This window comes from Aythya fuligula, chromosome 15, assembly GCF_009819795.1.
Source record: "Aythya fuligula isolate bAytFul2 chromosome 15, bAytFul2.pri, whole genome shotgun sequence".
In the NCBI taxonomy this organism is placed as follows: Eukaryota; Metazoa; Chordata; class Aves; order Anseriformes; family Anatidae; genus Aythya; species Aythya fuligula.
This window is the reverse complement of record NC_045573.1, coordinates 17,526,729-17,551,863: the sequence shown is the minus strand read 5'-3', so window position 1 is coordinate 17,551,863 and position 25,135 is coordinate 17,526,729. Positions and strand designations below refer to the sequence as shown.

Genomic DNA, 25,135 nt, shown 5'->3' with positions numbered 1-25,135 from the left:
ACTCCAGGCAGTTCCAAGTTTAGAAGTAGAACATTTCACATTTGAGGAATTTAGATTTTTTCCTTTTGCAATGCAAGTTCAAGATAGTTCTCCCAATCATAAAAAAAAAAAAAAAAAAAAAAGGCAGGTTATTGCATTGTTTAAGTGACAATGATTCACACTGTAATGTAAATACAGTCCAGTGAAAGCTTCTTAACCACTTCTAAACCACTCTTCCAAAGAAATGCTTTGAACTTGCTGATTTATAAAACTCTTTTCCAAGGGAAATGCACAGCAATTTGCATCGTATTTTAACAGGCTTGCTTTTCCTGATTACAATTCACAAATATCTTGAAAGTAGTCCATGGACCCAAAGGCTCTGCTAGTCACAGGCTGCAATCATTATGAAAATTAAAAAATGTCATATTATGTCTTAGCAAAACAAGAGCACATGAAAACCATTTCAGAAGCTAATAAATAAAAACAAACAAATTCCTAAGAAAATTTCTTTAATTTTCATTTTATGGAAATACATCTTTTGTTTTTATTTCCATGATACAAAAATGTTAAATATCAAACATTTTCTGAAATCTACCAATGCAGCTTTTTTTAAACAAATAAAGGGCTGGTGCAGTTAGCAGGTTTGTCACAGGTACCAAAAAAAAATTTTTTACAAAAACCCCACAAGCTGGGGAAGAAGGTGGGGAAGAAATAGATCAAGACTTAAGAGTGAAAACAGCAGGATGTGAAAACAAAGAAAAACTACCTCCCACTAGGATATTCATGTTTGAGAAGCACATAAGTTAAATTTATTTTTTTATTTGTTTTAAAAGGATATGGTATGTGTAAAGTTAGTATTCAGAGGAACGCTGGCTGCACTGGGGGTGGAGGGTGGGAGTAGAGAATGAAAAAGTAAAAAAAAAAAAAAAATCCAGATAGAGTAACTGGTAGAAAGCAATATGTGAAACTGCAGTTCTACCTGTGTCAAGAATGCTGACATCAAGCATACTGACATTGCCTTAAAAAATATCTAAAGATTAGGAGATTTGTGGTAAGTCCCCTCAAGCACAGGAAACAGCCTAGCATGAAATCAGAGTGCCAGTTCTTTTTGTACATTTCATAGCCAGCATGCCAAAGGAGGTGACCAAAATACATTTAGTCTTGCTTCTTAAATCTAACATCATTTACGACAACAAGGATTTCACATGATCAACAACAATCATATACTAGTTAATATATGCACAAGTAAAATTGACAGTGATTGTTCAGTAAACAGTTTAAAATAATTAAACTGATTTTCAGGACACATACTGCTTTGTTAACACCACTTATATTTAAATAAAGTATGGCTTCCAGGAGGTGTGTTCTTACAACTGCTGTCAATCAATTCCACTTGTTCAGGCAGTTGTTTCCTACCATGTTTCAGGGACTTCAAAAATTTCAGTGGAACTACTTGTGAAGCTTCCTAAAAAAGGAGTCATAGAATACTATATTAAAGATTTCAATATACAAACACTAAAAAGAATAAAAAGTCAGATCAACAATCTTTCGATTCGTTCAAAGCATACAAATGACAAATTTTCTTCTCTACAGAGCTTTAGATATGTTATTTGCAAGTCAATATTTACGAAGGGAACCCAACAGACTGTTTATCAATGGGTACTAAAAAAAGTTGACTTAGTTTTTTCCAAACAAGTTGTAACACTAATAAACAAAGAAAATTTTCTGAAAGAAATTGCTAACAAGTTCAAACAGAATCAACAACAAATAGATCAACAGAAATCAATTACTTAGTGGTTTAAATTCACATGACCTAAGGTTACTTGATTTCAACATACGCCCTCCTACGTTATTTTTATTTATTTATTTATTTACAGGCTGCAGAAATGTGTACAACATTGCAAAAATATAAGGTGAAAAATAGTCACCTATCTGCATTTAGCCAGACAAACAATTAAAAGGTATTTGGGCTAGAAAAATGTCAGTATTAAAGTCTGAAAACCAAAACAAAATTGAATTATCCAACAGCCTAGGTGAGAAGTCTTCAACCAAATAAAAACCAGAAAGATTATGGTCAAATGCCACACAGAATATTACATATATTGATTTATAAGTCCTAACAGTTTTTAGAAGACAGGAAAAAGACTTGAATTTATATTTTGTACTGGAAACACTATTGATTTTCAAGCTTTAAATCTCAAACACTAAACAAGGCTAAAAAATAGAAGATTTACAAAACAGATAAAGAAAAAACATCATTCTGGCAAATCCATATTTTGACACTTTTACAGAGGTCTACAATTTCTTTTGTTTTTCAAAATCTGTATCTCCTGAAAGTGAGATTCCTCAAGCTTTAACAGCTAACTGTTCATGAAATGTGAAAGATCTGCTCACAGTCCAGTAACCTTTCAAACAAATGTAGGCTTACTAAGAACACGTTAGACTGCAAGAACTGGGAAGGGTGACTGTGACCCACCCATCCAGAATGTGTGGAATGGATTTTAGTAACTCTCACTTTTCATCACCATCCTGTCAATTAATATCAGAAATAAAAGCACAGCTAAGTGATACATAAATGCAAAACGCTCAAAAATCTAAAGGGCCTAGTGAATCCTGTTACATCAACGTCTATCTGGCAGCTTATTGCTTCACTGAATTGTCCTAGAAAGCCAACATGTTCTCAAGAGATGTTCTAGGGAGGCACTGTGGCAAGCAGTGTGCTGGAGAGGCAGGCAGGTTGGCTGTCAAAGTTTTGGCTTAGTTATAAATGTAGTTAACGTTCTGACCACAGTGAGAAATTGCATTGGTTCTTCAACTTAAATAAATAATCTCACAAATGACAGTGAATAAGGGAAATTAGTACAATGTTATCAAGATATACAGTTTAAGTTTTAATATATATAAGTGCTACTTAAAAGGGCACATATATTAGCTTTCAAGGCAGCAGGTAGTTTTATTAAAATGGACTTATTTGTAAGCAACAGTTTGTTTAACGACATATCTTGCAGATCAAGCTACAGGCATTCAATTATGCTATGACTCTATCTAATTAAGCTTAAGTGAAAAGGTCTGCATCAGGTAAGTCTTACAACTGGTGATAAAAGTTTGTTGAATTAATAGGATCTACTTTAGTGTCTTACTTCCAGAATTCTTTCAGTTTTGTTGTGATAAAGTTATCTGATTTTGCATAACGAGAAAGTCACATAAATGAAAAAAAAAAAAAAAAAAAGCTATAAATATTCAAAGAGCTTTATTTTAAGGAAGAAAGTAGGCAAGAAATCAAATACTTCTTCTTTTAGTTTGTCTCAGTTGTTTTGTTTTCCTTTTTGATGCCATCTTCAGTTTAAACAACTCACAGCAAAATAACTTATAACACTGACTTACTGTGTTACACTCATAGAAGTCCAGAAAAGTTGACACATTAAAGAAAAATTCAATTTTGTTCAGGCTTAGGGCAGTTCCAAACAGAACAGAAAATCATGAGCAAGAACATTGCTTTTACCTGCTGGAACTTGTTCTTTCTTGATCTTTTTGAACTTTTTGTCTCTCTTCTTACTATCTGGGAGGGGCTCTGCACAGGAGTCTGTCTGATTGTATTCTGGATCTTCTCCCTCTTCCACATCATCAGAACCAGTTTCTTCCTGAATAGGACTCATGCTTCTCTTTCCCACTGTACTGGTACCTGTAAAACTGAAATGCAGGTGAAATATTGTTATCGACAAGTTAAGAATAACTATTACATAGGTACTAGTTACTATACGTCTATTAAATGCTTACGAAGGTAGTAGAATAAACTAAGTGATATACCATGAAATTATATTACCTGGAAAATCCAACTTGCAACTTAGGGAAATGAAGGTGTTCATTGACCTATTGATGTCTCAGGCTTAGCTGTTATTCTGATGAGATTGCTCATCTCAACCGTAATTAAAGCTGTTCTCTATCCCTGCTCGAGTTTATTTTTTCCCCTCTTCGTCATGAAAGCTCTTGCATATAACCGAATATCTATTGAGAATGCTCATCACCTATTAATCCCAAAAACATACATCTTCATATTGAAGGATTTTACATGCTAAATTCATCCACTCTCCTTGAACTATATGCAGTTGTAAAAGTATTTATACTATACAGAGAAAACAACCAAACTCAGTGTAATAAAAGTTAAAAACGGGTCTTAAAGTGAGATTCCTATAATCCAACAAGCTGGTGAAATAAAAATCACAAAAAGTTGCACACATTTTGTAAGTAGCATTTAAATTGAAGTCTGATGAGCACATTACAAATATTCACTTAGAGCTCTATTTCATTCAGCATACATTGAAATAACACGGCATAAATTTCATCCAACTATAATTCAATTGTTAATCTTCCTTGAATGCCAAATGGAAATATTAAAATAAAATGAAACATAAGTGGCAAAGAAGCTAATTAAAAAAAAGAGTTCCCATCGAACTTCTAGATATGTAAATACCAGCTATTTAAGTGTACATTTTAATATTTTTTCAGAACAAGAGATTAAAAAAAAAAAAAGTAGTTTTAGGCTTATAAACCTTTATTTTTTTGGTAAAACCAACACAAAACACTTCTTTTATTGAACATTCTATTCAATGCTTATATTTTTAAAAAAATGAATATCAAATTATAAAACAAAACTAAAATCCTTTTTATTTTTTCTTTTAATCTATCATATCTGGAAGCATGGTGTTTCAATAAAGTTTCAGCTAAAGGATTGTCAAACTTATCTGTAGTTTTGTCTTTGAAATAGACTTTTGTTCAGGTAAAGCCTGAACAATTTGCAATTTAAAACAGACTAATTCTGGAATGTCCAAAGGTAGTAAAAAACCATGAAACATATGATTATACTTCATGCTTTTACTTCCACTTTAGGGATGCACACACCATTTACTTTGATGAATGGCTGGCTTATCCTGCAAATGTTCACATACAGAACACCTTCTTGCATGATCTCTTACAAACCTTCATTTCGAGTCACACCACAACTATGATCAATAAAAAGATGTAAGCCAAAAAGCTGGAGAGAACTATTTGTCCCACATACACACTTCAATATTGCAAAACAGAAATAAAATATGTCTGGAAAACAAAAAAAAGTCTTTTTAAGAAAGTGCATTTAGAAAATGAAAAATGGCTTTTATATTTAAAAGAAATGTTTGGAATTTTTTCTAAGAATTCTACCTCTGGGAAATATATTCTGAATAATACATAAGGAAGAAAATTTAGGAGCCACAAATTACGATCTCAGAATTAGATAAATGATCAATAACTGTTGACTTTTATGCTTCCATTCACTGCATGGATTCCACATAAACACATATTAGGTGTTTTTTTGTTCTGTTCTTCTTTGACTGAAAATAAGGTTCAAGACTACAGGAACATAATTTTTTTCACTTAGCAATAGTAGTAAACCAGTATGGTTGTATATATAAGTTAGAGCACTACTCAGATCAAAGTTCAGTTTTCTAATTATACCAGCTATTTTGGAGTATGTCCATGTTTCTGTCTCAATTTCCTTACTCTGTTGAGAAACAACCAAACAAAGTGGAAAAAGCAAACAAACTACTAGTTATCAGTAATTTTCCAATTCAGATATACTGGTTTATACTTTCTGGACATCTGAAGCATTTAGGAGAAAGTGTTACATCAGCCATTAGCAAAGATGGCACTCAAGTTTCAGAATGCAAACGTACAACAGTTACCCATGCAATAATATGATTTTTCAAAAAGGAAAAAAATATATTTAAATAGGTTCTGAAGCTTCTTTTATATTCTGAATTAAGATTTTTATTCTTTGTTTTTAAGTAAAATTACTAGCCAAGTTTGGGGGAAAAGTAAGAAAAGCCCAGCATACACTGCCAGCTGGCAAATCTATCTAGTGAACACAATGCAGCTTTCATTTCAATTAGTGATGATCATAGGTGTGGTTCCGCACCTCTTCAAGAAAGGCTCAGGATCCACCAGTCCTTTTTTCCCAACCTCTCCCTTATGTTAGCCTATTTTAATGCCAGCCTGCTGGCAAAAGTAACTGGGATGAATACCACAGAAGGAAGATGGTAGAAATCTAAAATCTAGATTTTATTTTCTACTTCTATTCTTAAATACAACTCCAATCATCAAAGAATATAGTATTTTTGTTAAATCCCAGCAGCATGAGTAACAACATTAGCACTAAACGCAATTTGATGAATCGACAGGATGTGGTGGACTTACATAGAGCTTTGCTGCCCAAAAGAGCACACTACACCTGATTAAAATGCTCACTAACTCTGTAATGTCATTTCTAAATTGCGGCTACTAAATAGCAGCAATCCAGCTAGTGCTATGGTAATTACTTTGAAAGAATCAGAAAGTGGAGAGGAGTAAAAGTGGGGGAAACCCTTATGATGATGTAGCATTAAGCATTTTCCATTTTGGAAAGGAATGTCCTACTTTTGAAAGGACCAATTCCATCATAACTGAGTATCTTGAATAGGCCTAGATACAGACAGACTTTCAATTTCAAGCATTTCCCAATTCTTATCCTCTAACAAACAACTATACACAAGCATTTCTGTAGAAAATAAACTGTAAGAGAAGTCACTACAAACTCAGTAAAGGAATCATCAGCAGAAACACAATAACATTTCAAAAAATAAGATAAACTATTTTCAACAAAATTAAGGCATTCAAGAAACCAGTGCTACAACTGGGAGCCTGACAACAGCAGATGCAGCACTCCTGGTTTTAGCTAGAAAACTTGTAAGGCAAAATGACCTATCACTTTCCTATTCTTTATGCTCATGTGAGTCTTCTGCCATTAGCTTATTTTATTTTACTCATCCTTACATGATGATTAGGAAAACTAGTAACTGCAAGCAGAAAAGGATATCTAGTTTTACACAGAACATAACCTATTTTTCATGCCATGGTTTAACACCATTTTGCAGAGGAAAGGATCCCAATTCCATGCGTTTAACCAGTCAAGACAGTTGGCAGGCAGCTATTTGCTCAGCACAACACAGCTCATGCAGTACACAGCCACACAAGAGGCCATGGTCCATCCATTTTGGAAAGCATGCTCTGAAAAGGGAATGGCTTTAGAGGAGTGGATCCTATTAACTACTTGGAGTTTTGCATTTCCTCTGCTTCTCCATCTGACGTAAACTGTCAGGCACCTTTCTATTAAAACTAATTTTTATATGTAACAGTAGTAATACACTACATGCCAGGGGTATATATTAATTATAAATTGTTGTACCTTGTAGCTACTACGATACAGCATTTTCTGAAGAGAAGTTCCTCTGTAACATTGGAATATAGTTTGTTTCTAAAACAAGAATTAATAAATCCTCATTACATACTTACCAGTCTGACAATCTAAGACAGAAGGTTGCTTATAAGAAATAACTTACAACTTCTTTACTGAATGAAAAACTAGCCAGAACATATTGTCAGAAGCTGACAGAAGCTGATGCAGTAAGCTTATTAAATAATAAGTAATAAAGAATGCAGTAACATGAATCTATTATAAGAGATCAGCTGCTGGATACACCACAGCATTGAGTGCTTAACTATATATGATTCAGATTAATCTGGATGAATATGCACATATGCACACACAAATACATATAAATAACCTGGACAAATACAAATAGATATAACATTGTATAAAAATATTTATATATGCTTATGTGTAAATATATATTTATTTGTAAGATATCTCTGTCTAGAAACAAAAAGAAAATCTATCTACAGACAGTTTGAGTGAACTGAAAGACCACTGAGTGTGCAGTTACACGTTGTGTCTAACCTGGTGTAATTGCCAGCTCACACTTACAGAGGAAATATTTACAAAGGACTAATGCACAAGAGAACACAATCTAGCCAGTAACAAAGAGAAATAAAACAAACAAACAAATACATGTCAAAAGAGCTGCATGAAAGGGAGTTTGGACCAGAATAAAGTCACTTTATTCTTGGAATAACAACAGAACCAAAATTCATGTAATGGCAATTATAAAATTGTCTATAAACAAAATAAAAGACTACTATCTAAAGCTATCAAAGTGTTGATCATCAAAAAATAAGGATAGCAAGGCTGTTTCTTGAGGAATTTCTCAATATTAGAGAAAATAGATGAAAATCTTTCAAGGAGATAGTGTTTAGGCAGACAACTCACTGAGACATAACATTAAGGAAAGAATTCGCTAAAAAATTTATTCAGCTATTTTCCAAATTACATATTTGTGGTCGTCCCCAACTTCTTTGAAAAATAACAAGTCTGCTTTCCACATTTACTGTTTTCCAACATATCTGTTGAAAGAAGTTGTCTACAGTTCATATCATAAGCCACCACTCTTAGTGTCTTGCCTAGAATCTGTGAGATACCCGAAATACCTGTGAAAACATTCAGTAAGGAGAGAGACTTCCTCCAGTAGAAATACTACTATGACTTGGGATTTCTTTGTAATAGACTCAAGATGTTCAATATGTTCAGACTATTTAATACAGAATTAACTATAAGCTACAGACTTGAACCTTAGCCACCAGGTACCGAGAACACATGTAAACCAGTGCCAGGACAATCCTGAGCTCTTCATCTCTTCACAGCATGTATTCCCAAGTTTTCCTAAGTACAATAGTTTAATTGAACTAACTTCATGACTTCATTTGATATGGATTTTATCACCAGGTTCTTCCATATGCTTTTTTAATTATTTTTTTTTTAAGGAATCCAACAAGTCTAACACATTTAGAATTCCCACCATGATAAAAGGCATGAAAATCTGACACCTAGGCAAAACACACACCTGTATTTAATTTTGCAAAGTAGGCAAATCATAAGCTCATGTAAGTGAGAAGAACAAGTTTAGTACATTTTTTACATGATAACATTTACTGGAAGATATAATGAGAGTTAGAACTTATCATAGCAAGAAAGATAAAGCAGGAAAAGCTCAGTGTTGGTTTTATGCCTGTCTCATTTGGTCTGTTCAAAGAGAGGGAGTGGAGGTGTGTGAGGAAGAAAAAAATTAACATCTACACTAATGTAACTTATGCACTCCACCAAAATGTGTTTTTTTTTTTTTGCCAAATATATAATTGATAGAATTTTGAAAAACTAAGAATACCAATGACTTGATAGCTGAATTAGTTTTATTAACACTGAAAGACTCTTTCTATTCACACCCACACAGATCACTGAAAAAAAAAAAAAACAAACAAACTCATGTTCTCTTCATATCTAAAACATCTCTTCAATAGTGTGGGTAAAAATGGAACAAGAAATACACACAGCAACCTACTGTATTGGAATCAAAACAGACACCTCCTGACTTGGCTAACTAGCTAAGTATAATACTTATAATTACTTATAATACTAAGTAAATAGCTAACTATTTAAAAACAAAAATAAAACACTTTTCAAATTTTACTCCAAAAACTCAAAGCCTCACAAGCATCATGCACCTATAATGCATTGAAGACAATTTTCTGACACGGGTGGTGGAGGAGCCAATGAGGTGGCGTGTGCTCCTGGACCTTGTCCTTACCAACAGGGATGGGCTTGGTTAGGGATGTGAAGGTCGGGGGCAGCTTGGGATGCAGTGACCATGAGATGGCGGAGTTCAAGATGGAACTTGGTGGAAGAAGTAAGGCTAAAAGCAGGATTGCAACCCTGGACTTTCGGAGACCCAACTTCGACCACTTCTGGGACCTGCTTGGGAGTATCTCATGGGCTAGGCTGCTAGAGGGCAAGGGTGCATGTGAGAGCTGGGCTACATTTAAACAGAACTTTTTCCAAGCTCAGGATCGGTGCATCCCTAAGAGTAGGAAACTGGGGAAGGGGGGCAGGAAACCTGCATGGATGAGCAAGGAGCTCATCGATAAGATCAAAAGGAAGAGGAAGGTTTATGAAATGTGGAAAAAAGGCCTGTCCTCTTGGGAGGAGTATAGAAGTGTTTTCAGGGCCTTCAGGGACGCGACAAGGAAGGCTAAAAACCCACCTAGAGATGAGGTTTTCAAAAGAGATAAAAGATAATACTTTAAAAAAGAAAAAAGTATGTAAACAGTAAAAGGAAGACTAGGGATAATGTGGGTCCCTTGCTGAACGAGGGGGGTGTCCTGGTAATGGGAGATGCTGAGAAGGCGGAGATACTGAATGCTTTCTTTGCTTCAGTCTTTGCTTCAAGGACTCCCCCATGGGACTCTTCGACCCTGGAGGGAGGAGAAAGAGTCTGGGAAGTGGAGATCTCCCGACTTGTTGACAAGAGAATGGTTCGGGAGCATCTGAGTAGGCTCAACACACACAAATCCACGGGTGCCAATGGGATGCATCCACATGTGCTAAGGGAGTTGGCAGAGGTGATTGCCAAATGGCTCTCTGTCATAGGTCCTGGAGAACAGGAGAGGTGCCTGAAGATTGGAGGATAGCCAATGTCACTCCAGTCTTCAAGAAGAGCAAGGAGGAGGATCCGGGAAACTACAGGCCAGTCAGTCTCACCTCTGTCCCTAGAAATGTGTTGGAACAGCTTATTCTGGATGCCATCTCCAAGCAATTGGAAGAGAAGAAGCTTATGAGGAGTAGTCAGCATGGATTCACCAAGGGGAAGTCATGGTCAACCAACCTCGTTGCCTTCTATGATGGCATCACCAGCTGGGTAGATGAGGGGAGAGCAGTGGTTGTAATCTACCTTGACTTCAGCAAGGCTTTCGATACTGTCTCCCATGACATCCTGATAGCAAAGCTGAGAAAGTGTGGGATAGAGGAGTGGACAGCAAGGTAGGTGGAGAACTGGCTGACTGGCTGAGCTCAGAGGGTGGTGATTGGCAGTGCAGAGTCCGTCTGGAAACATGTGACTGGAAGCGGTGTTCCCCAGGGGCCGGTGCTGGCTCCAGTCTTGTTCAACATCTTCATCAATGACCTTGATGAGGGAATAGGGTCTACCCTCAGCAAGTACGCTGATGACACAAAGCTGGGAGGAGTGGCTGACACGCCAGAAGGCTGTGCTGCCATTCAATGAGACCTGGACAGGCTGGAGAAATGGGCAGGAAGAAACCAAATGAAGTTTAACATGAGCAAGTGTAGAGTCCTGCACCTGGGAAGGAGCAGCTGCATATATCAGTACAGGCTGGGGGATGACCTGATGGAGAGGAGCTCTGAGGAGAAGGACCTGGGGGTCCTGGTGGACGACAGGTTGACCATGAGCCAGCAGTGTGCTCTCATGGCCAAGAGGGCCAATGGGATCGTGGTGTGCATTAAAAGGAGTGTGGCCAGCAGGTCAAGGGAGGTGATCCTCCTCCTCTACTCTGCCCTGGTCAGGCCTCACCTGGAGTAATGTGACCAATTCTGGGCTCCCCGGTACAAGAAAGACAGGGATCTCCTGGAAAGAGTCCAGCGGAGGGCCACAAAGATGATATGGGGCCTGGAGCATCTTTCCTATGAGGAAAGGCTGAGAGACCTGGGTCTGTTCAGCCTGGAGAAGAGAAGACTGAGAGGGGATCTCCTCAGTGTGTATAAATACCTGAGGTGTGGGAGACAGAGGGATTTGGCCAACCTCTTTTCAGTGGTTTGCGGGGACAGGACAAGGAGTAATGGTCACAAGATAGAGCACAGGAAGTTCTGCACCATGCGGAAGAATTTCTTCACGGTGAGGGGGACAGGCTGCCCAGAGAGGTTGTGGAGTCTCCTTCTCCGGAGATATTTAAAGCCTGTCTGGACGCCTACCTGGGCAGCCTGCTTTAAGGAACCTGCTTTGGCAGGGGGGTTGGACCCGATGATCTTTCAAGGTCCCTTCCAACCCCTTCAATTCTGTGATTCTGTGATCATCATTTGCCTTCCTGTTTCTGAAGCACAACCTCATCTGGACTGCCTAAGATGGTAATTTATACCCTTCACTGTGGCAGTATCACCATGGAAAGTCATAAAAAAACCAAAACACACAAGATTACCTTTAGAGAAGAATCCAAAGACAAGTTTTCAAAGTTTCCAAATGACACGTGTCCTAGTTTTGACTGGACTACAGTCAAATTTATTCCTTGTAGCTGGTAAGGTGCTGTGTTTTGGATTTAAGATGAAAATAATGCTGATAGCACACAGATTGCTTAGTTGTTGTAGAACAGATGGCAGACCTAGGACAAATGACCCAAAGTGGCCAAAGGGATGCTCCACACCATCTGGCCACATGTGGAACAACAAAGTGGGGTGGCTAGCTGGAGTGGGGCAGGGGACCACTGCTGGACATCGGTCAGTAGACGGTGAGCAATCGCATTGTGCATCACTTGCTTTGTTTAGTATTTTATTACTATTTTCCCTTCCTTTCCTATCCTATTAAATTGTTTTTATCTCAACTCTTTTACATTTTTGCCCCTGATTCTCTCCCCCATCCCACTGCAGAGAGGGGAGGGTGAGTGAATGGCTGTGCAGTGCTCTGCTACTTGCTGGGTTAAACCACAACACAAAAGCTATTTAAAGGTGTAAAACAAAGAGGGATGTAATTCTTTTACTTTGGTTGTAAGAAGTGGTACTACTACAACAAGCTCAGAAGCTGTGAGTTGACCTGCCCCTAGTATCCTAATATTTTAAAAGTTTGTCTAACTACTAAATCCCCTCCACTCCTTTACGTATGATCTTGTGACAGGTGATGTACCACTATCGATTCATGTGCAAAAAAAAAAAAAAAAAAAAAGAAAAGAAAAGAAAATACCAGATAAAAACTACCTCAGAGGTGCTAGACTTAATAAAGTGCAATAAAGATACAACAATTTGCAATGCAAAAAAAATCTCACCTGTTAACACAGTAGTATCGACTCTGGGAAACGTAAGGTGTGCATTGAGTTTTTAACCGCTTTCTCTCCATCTCCTTCCAACTATCTTCTGTACATTTTCTCTTTGCCTGTTTTTCTTCATGTTTTTTCTCAACATATTCAGCATATGTCTGGATCCTATAACTTTCAGCATACCTGCTGGTGTTTACAGCTATGGGGAAGAAGAGTGATGTTATATACAAAATGCTTAAATTACAACACACCCTCTCCTGAGATAACTTAGTCTGAAAAACAGAAGGCTATTTGTTCAGTTCATAAAAACTACTTTTTCTAGTTCCACTATTAGTGGTAAAATAAGTATGTAAATAAATAAATGTTGTACTATCCTAAATTCACATTGTACTTTTGAATTACACATTTAAAACATTTCTGAGTTAGACTTCTTCCAAGAAGGGTTAATTCTACTGAAGATTTCTCTTTTAAATTAGAAACCATCAATTCTTCACTCATAACCCTCTTCCAGATTGCTTGTTGGCAAGAAAAGAATTCCTGGATTTTTTCCCTTTTAGTCTCACTATTTAACCCAGCAGGTTTATTTTGCAAGTCTGCCAGGAAAAGACGACATTTGCACAGGCTTTGCCAAAACTCTGATTGCTGTGAAACACAAGCTCATTTGAGCTGCATTTTTTGTAGCACAAGATACCCGTGGAAGCAGCACTTAACTAGCACCCAGCTGTTCCATCCTTGTATCTTTCTAATGTTCTGTCTCCACTTAACTAAAAAAGACTGCCAGTTCAAGGTAGAAGGACTTTTGTCAACACAAAATTAGAATCACTTAAAGAAAACTTTCACTGCCTTCACTCAGCAACAGTTTACCAACATTCCTCCAAGTCCCAGCATCTTTGCAACTCTCAGCCTTTAATCTGGAGGCCAAGCTCTGGCCTGAAGTCATCACTATAACAGATGAATCAGCAAATTAAACTGGCTGTCAGCTGGTGTCCTCTACCACTTTCAGCCTAACTCACTGAAAGAAAGTATTGTAAACTAACCAGCAAACCTGTTTTAATCTAAAACAAAGAAACAAAATAACACATTCTTTTTCATGCATGTCTGCTGCACATTTTAAAATACCATAATAGTAAAATGGAGATAAAATCCCAATTTTATTACTGCACATCTACCATAGAAATTTCAGATGCATAACCAACCTTCTGATCCCAGCTGATGCACTGCCATCTTAAATACAGAGCATTCTGTACTACCCCTAGCCCATGCACAACACATATCATGCTCTGACATTGCAATTCAGACAGGTAAGGTAGTGGATTTTTTTTTGTCTTTCTATTCTGCATATTGGCTGCAGTAACATGAAATGAAGCAGCTGCAATACAAGTCATGGCACATAGATGTTGCTGTTACGAAGTTTTTCAAATGTACATAAAACTCGACAACACGTTTTTATATTTAATTTTAATCCCAAGAATAGGTGACTGTAATTATGATTAACAGTCTCATGAGACTGCTGCATTAACCAGATACATGTTAAACATACCTCCCGTCACCCCCCTTTTATTTATTTTGAACTGTGAAGTTATAGGATCTGTTTGAAGAATTAGGAGCATATTTATTGCCTATGAAGTTACAGTACAAGCATCATAAATGAATTAATAATGCCCACTGAAGTTACTGCATGCCAACTGACATTCCTAAGGGTAAAATTTGTTTAGGTAAACTCAAGCATGTTTTTACTTGCTAAAATCAAGCACACAGTTACCATGGATCATCTGATAAATACTGACTTGTTAAAACACAATAACCATTTCACATTGTTTGTTTTGCTATAAACTACAAACCAGAGTTATGGCTCGTTCATTTAATTCCCTGACAAACTCTGCTTATATATAAGGAAAAAATAATCCTTACGAATCAGCCTAAAGATAATTCTTAAAAATAATCAGTATGAAAGTTAGACGAGCTGTCTGTCCAAAAACACTATCTTGAAGCAAGACCTGTATTTTATGCAACATGTTCCTGTTGCCACATACATATTTTTACATATATGTATATGCATATAAAAAGCTCCAAAAAGATAAACGCTGGATATAACTCTACTCGCTACAAGAAGGACATGGAGGTGCTTGAGCGGGTGCAGAGAAGGGCGACGAAGCTGGTGAGGGGCCTGGAGAACAAGTCCTACGAGGAGCGGCTGAGGGAGCTGGGCTTGTTCAGCCTGGAGAAGAGGAGGCTCAGGGGCGACCTTATTGCTCTCTACAGGTACCTTAAAGGAGGCTGTAGCGAGGTGGGGGTTGGCCTGTTCTCCCACGTGCCTGGTGACAGGACGAGGGGGAATGGGCTTAAGTTGAGCCAGGGGAGTTTTAGGTTAGATGTTAGGAAGAACTTCTTTACTGAAAGGGTTGTGAGGCATTGGAACAGGCTGCCCAGGGAAGTGGTGGAGTCACCATCCCTGGAGGTCTTCAAAAGACATTTAGATGTAGAGCTTAGGGAAATGGTTTAGTGGGGACTGCTAGCGTTAGGTCAGAGGTTGGACTTGATGATCTTGAGGTCTCTTCCAACCTAGAAATTCTGTGATTCTGTGATACACTGAATTTGACATAAAATATGCTAAAGTGCAAACGCTTTATGCATTGAACAACCGAAATGAAGGCACATAAACAATTTTATGGAGCCACACAGACAAGTTAATCTTGCACGGTTTTGATCTGAAAAACAGCTCCCTTAAGGGTTTTAAATACATTCTCTCTGATGCTCTTCTGGTGAACAATGTCCCTGCTGCCAAACAAACCAAATACAGTTACCTCACCCTGCAGTGCCCATGGAAGAAATGCATTGCTAGAATACCTGCTGAATTCTAACGAACTGAAGAGAACATAAGGTTTTTATTTACTTGTTTTTAAATCATAGAGAAGGCTTTTTTTTTTTTTTTTTTTTTTGAGAAACCTGACATACTAGCCACCAGCACCACATGGCTGCATTTCATTACCTTGGGTGCAGCTGTAAAGTTAAGTTTCTGCCTTGAAGTCGAATAATAGTAATTGCATATTATTTCAGGAAAGATTTCTAGATGACGGCATCTTCTCTAGTTATTAGGCAAGCTATTAAACAGGCTGGCTGACACTGAGTGACCCAAGAGGAATGTGTACAAAGATGCTCTTTCACCAAGTCATTACTGTCATACAGAGCAAAATCCTTATAATAACCACAATTTATAAATCACAAAGAACTACACAGATTAAAGTTGTGATACTAAACACTCAAATTTATGAAATGATAAAAGTAAAATATCACCTATGAAGTATTAAACTGCATAGATGCTTTTAGACTACTCCCTCAATCAGACTGAGGGTGTTCAAATTGTGAGTAGCTAATTCAGTGCTTTGTTTTATTCTCATTACTCGTGACTTACAGAAATTATTATCACAGAATTTCTAGGTTGGAAGAGACCTCAAGATCATCGAGTCCAACCTCTGACCTAACACTAACAGTCCTCACTAAACCATATCCTTACATGTGTTGTTTTTTTTTCCCCATTTGTTTTTTAAATTGTCCAATTTGAAAGTAAGGCTCCTTAACTCAAGAAGCTAACAAGTGCCTATTTCATAAACAGAAAGCAGAAGTAAAGACCACACATCCCAAACTAGAGAATATATATTTTAATTAACCTAAATGGAATTAAATTGGCCACTACACAAAGCATCCAGTCATGGCTGGGATCCCCCACACAAACATATTAACATATTGGCAGAAAAGTCATAAATGAAAATTCTCCAAAAAGAAACAGCACATGATCATGTGGCCATGGACTTTATCAATGGAAGTGTAATTGACCTCCATTATGTTAAATATTAGTGAAACTGGTATTGCAGTATTCTCCCACCCCCACTTAGCTGATAAGCAGCTTTCAGACTTCAGTATACCTGGAAAAGTTCTACTGTAAGGCACTACGCTGTTTGACAACTGACTAGTCAGACCAGAAATTGTAAATGCATTTCTCCAACCTCTCCCTCTCAAATTATGAAAATTACTGATAGTTGCTAGTGCTGATTCAACATTTAAAAGGATTGAGTACACTCTGCTGGCTTCTCTCAGAAAGATACGTGAACTTGATTGACAAAACCCTTACCAATTGCCAATATTTCTGTTTACTGCTGCTCTTTTCCTACCCTCTCCGATTTCTCCCAGGTCAGCCTTTTCGTGGCAGTGTCTGTCTCATACTGGCCTCATAAACCACCATACTGTCTCATACTGGCCTCATAAACCACCATACCCCTAAACATTCCTTAGTGTTAAACTCATGGATCACAGTTCTGCTCCGGCCATGCACTACTCCCAACTTCTTTTACAAATTGCATGTTTCTGCTGCCATTCGATGCCACTTTTCCCTTGTGTTGCATTATCCAGTTCTGTTTTTTATCCCAGTTTTCTACATACAGGTTAGGCCTATCCCCTTGCCTAAAACAAGGGAGCAGGGCTGGCAGCAGGGCTGGCAGCAGGGCTGACACCAGGCGCTGGTCCAAGCACTACCACAAAAACCCTTGGTGATGCATAAGTGGTTACAAGACCCCATGCCTCATTCACACGCCAAAAGGACCAGGACATCCCAAACAAGTAAACAAAAACATATGACAAAAATGACTCCACTACCATTTTTTTTTCCCCACTTAGAAGTCTGTTTTGACAGCCAAAATAAAAACCACTGTAAGAACAGCGACAGGCTGGTAGCGCATTCCTTCCCCCAGAAAGTAAATGGACAAATTGTAAAACTATAAATAATCCTTAGGATTAAGAAGGAGGCAGGCTACACTGGCCCTAACCATGCCTTTTAAATGAACAATAAACTACTATTTTTTTTTTGTTTTCTTTCCAAAAGGTTCATCACTTGGTGCCTATGCAGTACCCCAGAGGAAAGTAAAAGCAGCAGCAATTTGAACACAGAAACACAGTGCAGACCCAACCTCATGAGCTTTGTGCACTTTTTACTACTTCAAGAGAACGAAATCCTAAACTAGATATCACAGAATCACAGAATTTCTAGGTTGGAAGAGACCTCAAGATCATTGAGTCCAACCTCTGACCTAACACTAACAGTCCCCACTAAACCATATCCCTAAGCTCTACATCTAAACGTCTTTTGAAGACTTCCAGGGATGGTGACTCCACCACTTCCCTGGGCAGCCCATTCCAGTGCCTAACAAACCTTTCAGTAAAGAAGTTCTTCCTAACATCTAACCTAAAACTCCCCTGGCGCAACTTAAGCCCATTCCCCCTCGTCCTGCCACCAGGCACGTGGGAGAACAGACCAACCCCCACCTCGCTACAGCCTCCCTTGAGGTACCTATAAAGAGCGATAAGGTCGCCCCTGAGCCTCCTCTTCTCTAGGCTGAACAAGCCCAGCTCCCTCAGCCGCTCCTCGTAGGACTTGTTCTCCAGACCCCTCACCAGCTTTGTCGCCCTTCTCTGCACCCGCTCAAGCACCTCCATGTCCTTCTTGTAGCGAGGGGCCCAAAACTGAACACAGTACTCGAGGTGCGGCCTCACCAGAGCTGAGTACAGGGGGACGATCACCTCCCTAGCCCTGCTGGTCACACTGTTTCTGATACAAGCCAGGATGGTGTTGGCCTTCTTGGCCACCTGAGCACACCGCTGGCTCATATTCAGCTGACTATCCACCATCACTCCCAGGTCCTTCTCTGCCTGGCAGCTCTCCAACCATTCCTCTCCCAGCCTGTAGCTCTGCTTGGGGTTATTGCGCCCCAGGTGCAGGACCCGGCACTTGGCCTTGTTGAACTTCATGCAGTTGACCTCAGCCCATCGGTGCAGCCTATCCAGATCCTCCTGCAGAGCTTTCCTACCCTCAAGCAGATCGACACACGCACCTAACTTGGTGTCATCTGCGAACTTACTGAGGGTGCACTCGATGCCCTCGTCCAGATCACTGATGAAGATATTAAAGAGGACTGGCCCCAGCACCAAGCCCTGGGGGACGCCACTAGTGACTGGCCTCCAACTGGACTTGACTCCATTTACCACGACTCTTTGGGCCCGGCTATCCAGCCGGTTTCTAACCCAACGAAGCGTGCGCCAGTCCAAGCCAAGAGCAGACAGTTTCTTGAGGAGAATGCTGGGGGAGACGATGTCAAAAGCCTTGCTGAAGTCAAGGTAGACCACATCCACAGCCTTTCCCTCGTCCACCCAGCGCGTCACTTTGTCATAGAAGGAGATCAGGTTCGTCAAGCAGGATCTGCCTTTCATAAACCCATGCTGACTGGGCCTGATCGCCTGCTTGCCCTGCAAATGCTGCGTGATGACTCTCAGGAGGATCTGCTCCATGAGCTTCCCTGGCACTGAGGTCAAACTGACAGGCCTGTAGTTTCCCGGGTCTGCCCTCCGGCCTTTCTTGTAGCTGGGCGTCACATTTGTTAGCCGCCAGTCAACTGGGACCTCCCCCGATAGCCAGGACTGCTGATAAATGATGGAAAGCAGGTTGGCCAGCTCCTCTGCCAGTTCTCTCAGTACGCTCAGGTGGGTCCCATCCGGCCCCATCGACTTGTGCACATCTAAGTGCCGTAGCAGGTCACCAACCAGTTCTTTGTGGATAGTGAGGGCCACATCCTGCTCCCCATCCCCTTCCACCAGCTCAGGGTACCGGGTATCCAGAGAACAACCGGTATTGCCGCTAAAGACTGAGGCAAAGAAGGCATTGAACACCTCCGCCTTTTCCTCATCTCTTGTAACTAAGTTTCCCCCCGCATCCAGTAAAGGATGGAGATTCTCCTTAGTCCTCCTTTTTGTGTTGATGTATTTATAGAAACGTTTTTTGTTATCTTTAACGGCAGTAGCCAGATTGAGCTCCAGATGAGCTTTGGCCTTCCTAATTTTGTCCCTGCACAGCCTCGCTACATCCTTAAAGTCCTCCCTAGTGGCCTGCCCACTTTTCCAAAGATTATAAACCCTCTTTTTTCTCCTAAGATCAAGCCACAATTCTCTGTTGAGCCAGGCTGGTCTTCACCCTGCCAGCTCGTCTTTGGGCACGTGGGGACAGACCGTTCCTGTGCCATTAAGATTTCCCTCTTGAAGAGCGCCCAGCCTTCCTGGACCCCTCTGCCCTTCAGAACTGCCTCCCAAGGGACTCCACCAACTAGTGTCCTGAGCAGCTCAAAGTCAGCCCTCCTAAAGTCCAATACAGCGGTTTTTCTGGTCCTCTTCCTGGCCTCGCCAAGAATAGTGAACTCCACCATTTCGTGGTCACTCTGCCCAAGACAGCTCCCGACAATCACATCCTCCACCAGTCCTTCTCTCTTTGTGAAGAGAAGGTCTAGCGGGGCACCACCCCTGGTAGGCTCACTAACCAGCTGCGTCAGGAAGCTATCTTCCACGCTCTCCAGAAACCTCCTAGACTGCTTCCTCTGGGCTGTGTTGTGCTTCCAGGATATGTCAGGGAAGTTGAAGTCCCCCACGAGAACAAGCGCTGAAGATTTCGCAACTTCTGTCAGCTGCCTGTAGAATTCCTCATCCGTCTCCTCATCCTGGTTTGGCGGTCTATAGCAGACCCCGACCAGGACACTAGCCTTGTTGTCCTTGCCGATCCTAACCCAAAGGGACTTGACCTTGTCATTCCCAGCCTCGGGTGCTACAACCTCGAATGACACTCTAATACAGAGAGCCACACCACCACCCCTTCTGTGCTGCCTGTCCCTTCTGAAGAGCTTATAGCCAGGCATTGCAGCACTCCAGTCATGAGACTGGTCCCACCACGTCTCCGTGATGGCAACCAAGTCGTAGCCTGCCTGCTGCACGATGGCTTCCAGCTCCTCCTGTTTGTTACCCATGCTGTGTGCATTGGTGTAGATGCACTTCAGCTGGGCCATTGCCTTATCCTCCGGCCTTGCCGTTGTTCCCCCTGGCACAGCCCCAACAATCCTAGCTTCAGCCTGATCCCCCTTCCTACCTCTCAATGAGCCCTGCCAGCTCCTGGCCCAGGATCCTTTTTCCCCTAAAAGATAGGGACCCGTCTGTGGCCATCAGGCCAGGTGCTGAGTAAAGTGCCCCATGATCGAAAAACCCAAGATTTCTGCGTTGGCACCAGCCCCGGAGCCACGTGTTTAACAGGTAGGCTTTCCGTGCCCTCTCTGTACCCCTCCCTGCCACCGTAGGGATGGATGAAAACACCACCTGCACTCCCGCTCCATCCACTAACTGACCCAGCCCCCTAAAGCCTTGTTTGATAGCCTTCAGGCTTCTCTCTTCAATGTTGTCACTGCCTGCCTGGACTATCAAAAGAGGATAATAATCAGAGGGGCGTACCAGGTTGGGAAGCTTCCTGGCAACGTCCCTGACCCTGGCCCCAGGGAGGCAGCAGACTTCCCTACGGGTAGGGTCAGGCCGACAAATAGGTCCCTCTGTTCCCCTAAGAATAGAGTCTCCAAAATATTTTATTGTATTATCTAGCAATTTTCAGAGAAATGACCTTAAGAGTAACTGCCCTACGTTGCTCTTAGCTCTGACAAAATAATTAAAAACGAACAACAAAACCCAACTAAACATAGAGGACAAAACCCCTTTCTCAAGTATGCTTTTATATTTATGCTCATATAAATGCTTTTTTTATACAGGTTCGTTGGTGTCACAGAATCAAGCCTCTCCTTGTAAACAGGTATGCCAACAAAGTATCGGAATGGCATCATTGCCTCATCTCCACAGTGCACAGCTGCACGTGCTAGATAAGTCATTTGGCATTCACAGAGCAGCTACTGGGGAAAAAAAAAAATTCTCTCCACAGAGAACACAGATGACGGTACAGTCCACTGAGACATTTCACACTACATACATGTACACCGATTGTTAGGATTTTAACTTTCTTAAAGTAGCAGTTTAAGTACTAAAAGAAGTCAAACTGTTTTGCCTTTGCACCCTGTTTAAACGCCTCAGTAATAGAAACAGAATCTGTGAAATAAATTAACCCATTTGAAAAAAAAAATCCTAAACAGATGAAAAGCTAGTCAAAAGAGTTCCAAGATTATATTAATAAGAAACTTATTATATTCAAACTTGCATGGCACAGGGTTAGTTTTTTGTTAGTTTGTTTGCTATTTGTTTTTTAAGCAATGAGAAGAAAACATTGCCACAGGTGCCTGACAGCAAGTCCATCCCTAATCTATCCTCTACATCACTAATGTTGAAAGTTGTAAAACAGCTGTGTTGTGATTTTAGATCTCCAGCTCCAATGTAAGACAAGGACTAGAATATATCATTCAACAATTTCACTTCTTGTTACAGACAAAACTCCTGAACCACACAAGTACAAAATTCACCATATCTCGTTGCCAGCACTTACTAGCACAGAAATGCTAGTAGAACTAGTAAAACGTTCAGATCTGTTAATATACATAAAGCATACAATGTACAGAACACTTCCTTTCCCATAAGATAGGTCTTTGAGTAACAGTAGATGTTGGGAACGGATTGCTCAGATCTGAGATTTTTTCTGGAAGGCATACCACAGTGTGGGGCTAGCTAGCTAGGCAGCTGAATTCATCTAAAAGCCTGTTACCAGACGGGGGGGAATCTCCTTCCTTGCTCCTTAGCCCCTGCAAGCCGCATGGTCTCATGCCCTTCTTTATGGTGTTTCTCTGGTTTATAGACCTGCTGATGAGCTAGGTGACCCCAACTGAACCAGCAGCAATTTTATTTATTTATTTTTTCTGGGCACAGAATCAGCAAAAGGAAAGCAGTCACTGTTAGAGTAGGACAAGAGTCATGCCCTTTATACATGAAGGATTACAACTGGCACAAACCATTAACTACATTTTAATGCCAGCAAATTAAGTATTTCAGTTAAGGCAAAGCAGTCACAGGAAGCAAACTCGTGCAAATCTGGTGACATTTCTGATGCTTGTTAATAACTTCAGACCAAGGAAGTAGTGAACAGAGCTTGGAGACATCCTCGAGGCAGTGCTGTTCAGTGACAGAGGCAGGTTCACAGAAATTCAGGCAGTTCTCAATCCAAGCCTATTAATGCTCCAGGTCACTGTTAAGACACAGGTAACAAGCCCACCCACCATACTGGGCGATACACTGGAGAATGGCTGCACTGCATTGGCAGAAGTAGCATGTTCCCTAATGCATGAAACAAATGCACTGATACCATCAATAAAAGAAAACCTGTAACTTTTCCATTTTGATACCTCTTGTTGCCTATGAGGAGTGCAAAACCTGCAGACTCACTGCTCAGGCACAATTTCTGTCTTAGACATCCCAGTGAAACCATTTCACTCAGGCCCTTACGTTGCCTGCATACACATGGAACAAAGATCCCTGCAATCTTCTGTAAAACAACATGCAGCTTCAAGGCAACATGGTTTAAGAAATCCAACTTGCATGAATATAATTCTTCAAAGAATCTAGGTGATGCAGTAGATGCTACTTACCACTTCCTCAAATTCAGTGAGAAGATATTGAAATGCACACAATCTCAATACACTCGTATACAACTTTAAATTGCATTGGTAAGTATTCATGCTAAGTAGAAGATTGTACAGTAACCCTTGTAATACCCTGGTGAAGTATGAAGTCTGGCCCTCTCTGAGAACTCACAGGTTCAGAAAGATTAACGATTTAAACAAAAATCATTGAAAGGCTATCACAGTTTCAGCTGCTGCACCTGCTTTAGTCTTTTGCTCCCCTGCTGTCTAAATACATTGCTCCCCTCGGTGCCTAGAGGAAGAAGATATCTTGCATGCAGTAATTCTGTATGAGCTCATGTATCAGGGCATTAACACATGGAAGAACTTAACATTATTTCAATGCTTGCCATTTAGGATGAGCAGTTACTTTTCACATGTACTTAAAATTTCTGGTTAACTGTATTTATTACATTTTAAAACAGCGAGAAAAAGGTTCTCAGGAACCTTTTCAAAATTAAAATTGCTTTTAAATTGAAGCTGTGGTCTTAAAAGTATTGTAGGACTTGCTTGTAGCCAGAACATAGACATTATTAAACTGCACCTAAGTGTACCATTTCCAGAATATTTGTATGAGATGCAGGTTCCTCTAAGTGAAGATGCATTGAAATAGTATTTATTTCATAATAACCTTTCCAGAAGAAAAAGCCAATTTTATAAATATATGAAGCTGAACAGCATCCAAAAGCAAGCTTATCTATCAAGCTGGAAGTCATAAGAGCCAGAAGTTGTGCACCAAGAGTTCATTCTGAAGTTTTTTATATTTATACAGGCTCATATTGCTTTATCTTTTGTCACTCACTTAAAAAGCATGTGCTCAATGTTTGACAGAAATATTGAGAACTTATGAAGTGCAATTTGGCAACAGCGAGCCCTGTCTCCCATATGTTCACCAAAAGGAGTATCAACCAACAACTCTTTAACAAGCTCTCAGTAATTACCTACTCTGAACAGCAAACCTCAACAGAAAATAAAGAATATTTTTCTTTCACAATGTAAGTAACTTAGTTTACAGCAAAGCATAGTGCAAAAAGTGACAACGCATGTAATCTACACCACCACTTCCACAGACTGGTTACTCCCTTTGGCATGTCAATGTGGCAAGTTCAACAAGAACTGACACTAAGAGCACAGCCCACCAGAACTCAAAATGCGCAGGCACAGCTTGCACATACAGACACCAGGGATGGAGCATCGTGGTACCTATGAGTGGTTAACCAGCATTTGTCTCAATGCAGCTCCCACTTTACACCGAAGCTTTCGGACTTTGCAGGGTAATATTGTCTTAAACAAGGCTTTGCTGCTTCTGCTAGCTACCGGAATGCTGCCAACACACGAGTCACATGAATAACCAAATTAAGTGACAATTCTTGGACATTATTATAAAAAGCAAAATGAGAAGGTTAAGGAATTTGCTTTTTGTTTCCTGAGGTTTTATGTGTTTTAAGCATGCTTTATTCGGATTGAAACTTAAGAGCAGCTCCAAAACTGCATATAAAAATCCTGCCCTTTCCCCTATTTGTTTCAGAGGGAAAGAAAGAGAAAGAGGGAACAAGTCTCTTTATACCATGCAAAGATTCAGATACTTTGGGCTAACACTTCAACAACTAGGAACTGGAATCTGCTCTTCCTTGCCACAGACACGCTACGGATCGCCGTGTCAAACAGTTTAATCATTAGTTTAATTTAGCAAAACAGGTTTATTCTTTCCAAGAAGAAAAGTCAATGGACCGATGTTTTATCAAGGGTTTTTTTACTGGCTCTTTATGGTTACCATTCATTATTTATGTAACTCAGGAATGCTGTTTTGAAGACCACTGGGATGAATAGATACATTTTATCACTTACATATTTAAAATTGATTTTCATGCATATTAACATGAGATCTCCAGCATATTCCTAGTGTGCAAGATGAA

General features: G+C 40.0%; 1 protein-coding gene across 6 annotated transcripts in view; it reads right to left on the bottom strand.

Annotated features, from left to right (window-relative positions):
* Window positions 1-570: 570 nt before the first annotated feature.
* Window positions 571-25,135, bottom strand: part of PARN (poly(A)-specific ribonuclease) — a 67,031-nt gene continuing 42,466 nt past the window's right edge. For 5 of the 6 annotated variants that reach the window (XM_032197269.1, XM_032197273.1, XM_032197271.1 and 2 more), the window contains 4 exons: window positions 12,763-12,952; window positions 7,235-7,303; window positions 3,482-3,669; window positions 571-1,444 (listed from right to left, as the gene is read on the bottom strand). In XM_032197269.1, coding sequence (XP_032053160.1) covers window positions 1,392-1,444; window positions 3,482-3,669; window positions 7,235-7,303; window positions 12,763-12,952 — 500 coding nt within the window. In that variant the 3' untranslated portion in view covers window positions 571-1,391. The remainder of the gene's footprint in view (window positions 1,445-3,481; window positions 3,670-7,234; window positions 7,304-12,762; window positions 12,953-25,135) is intronic. The other variant, XM_032197270.1, reaches the window with a different exon arrangement.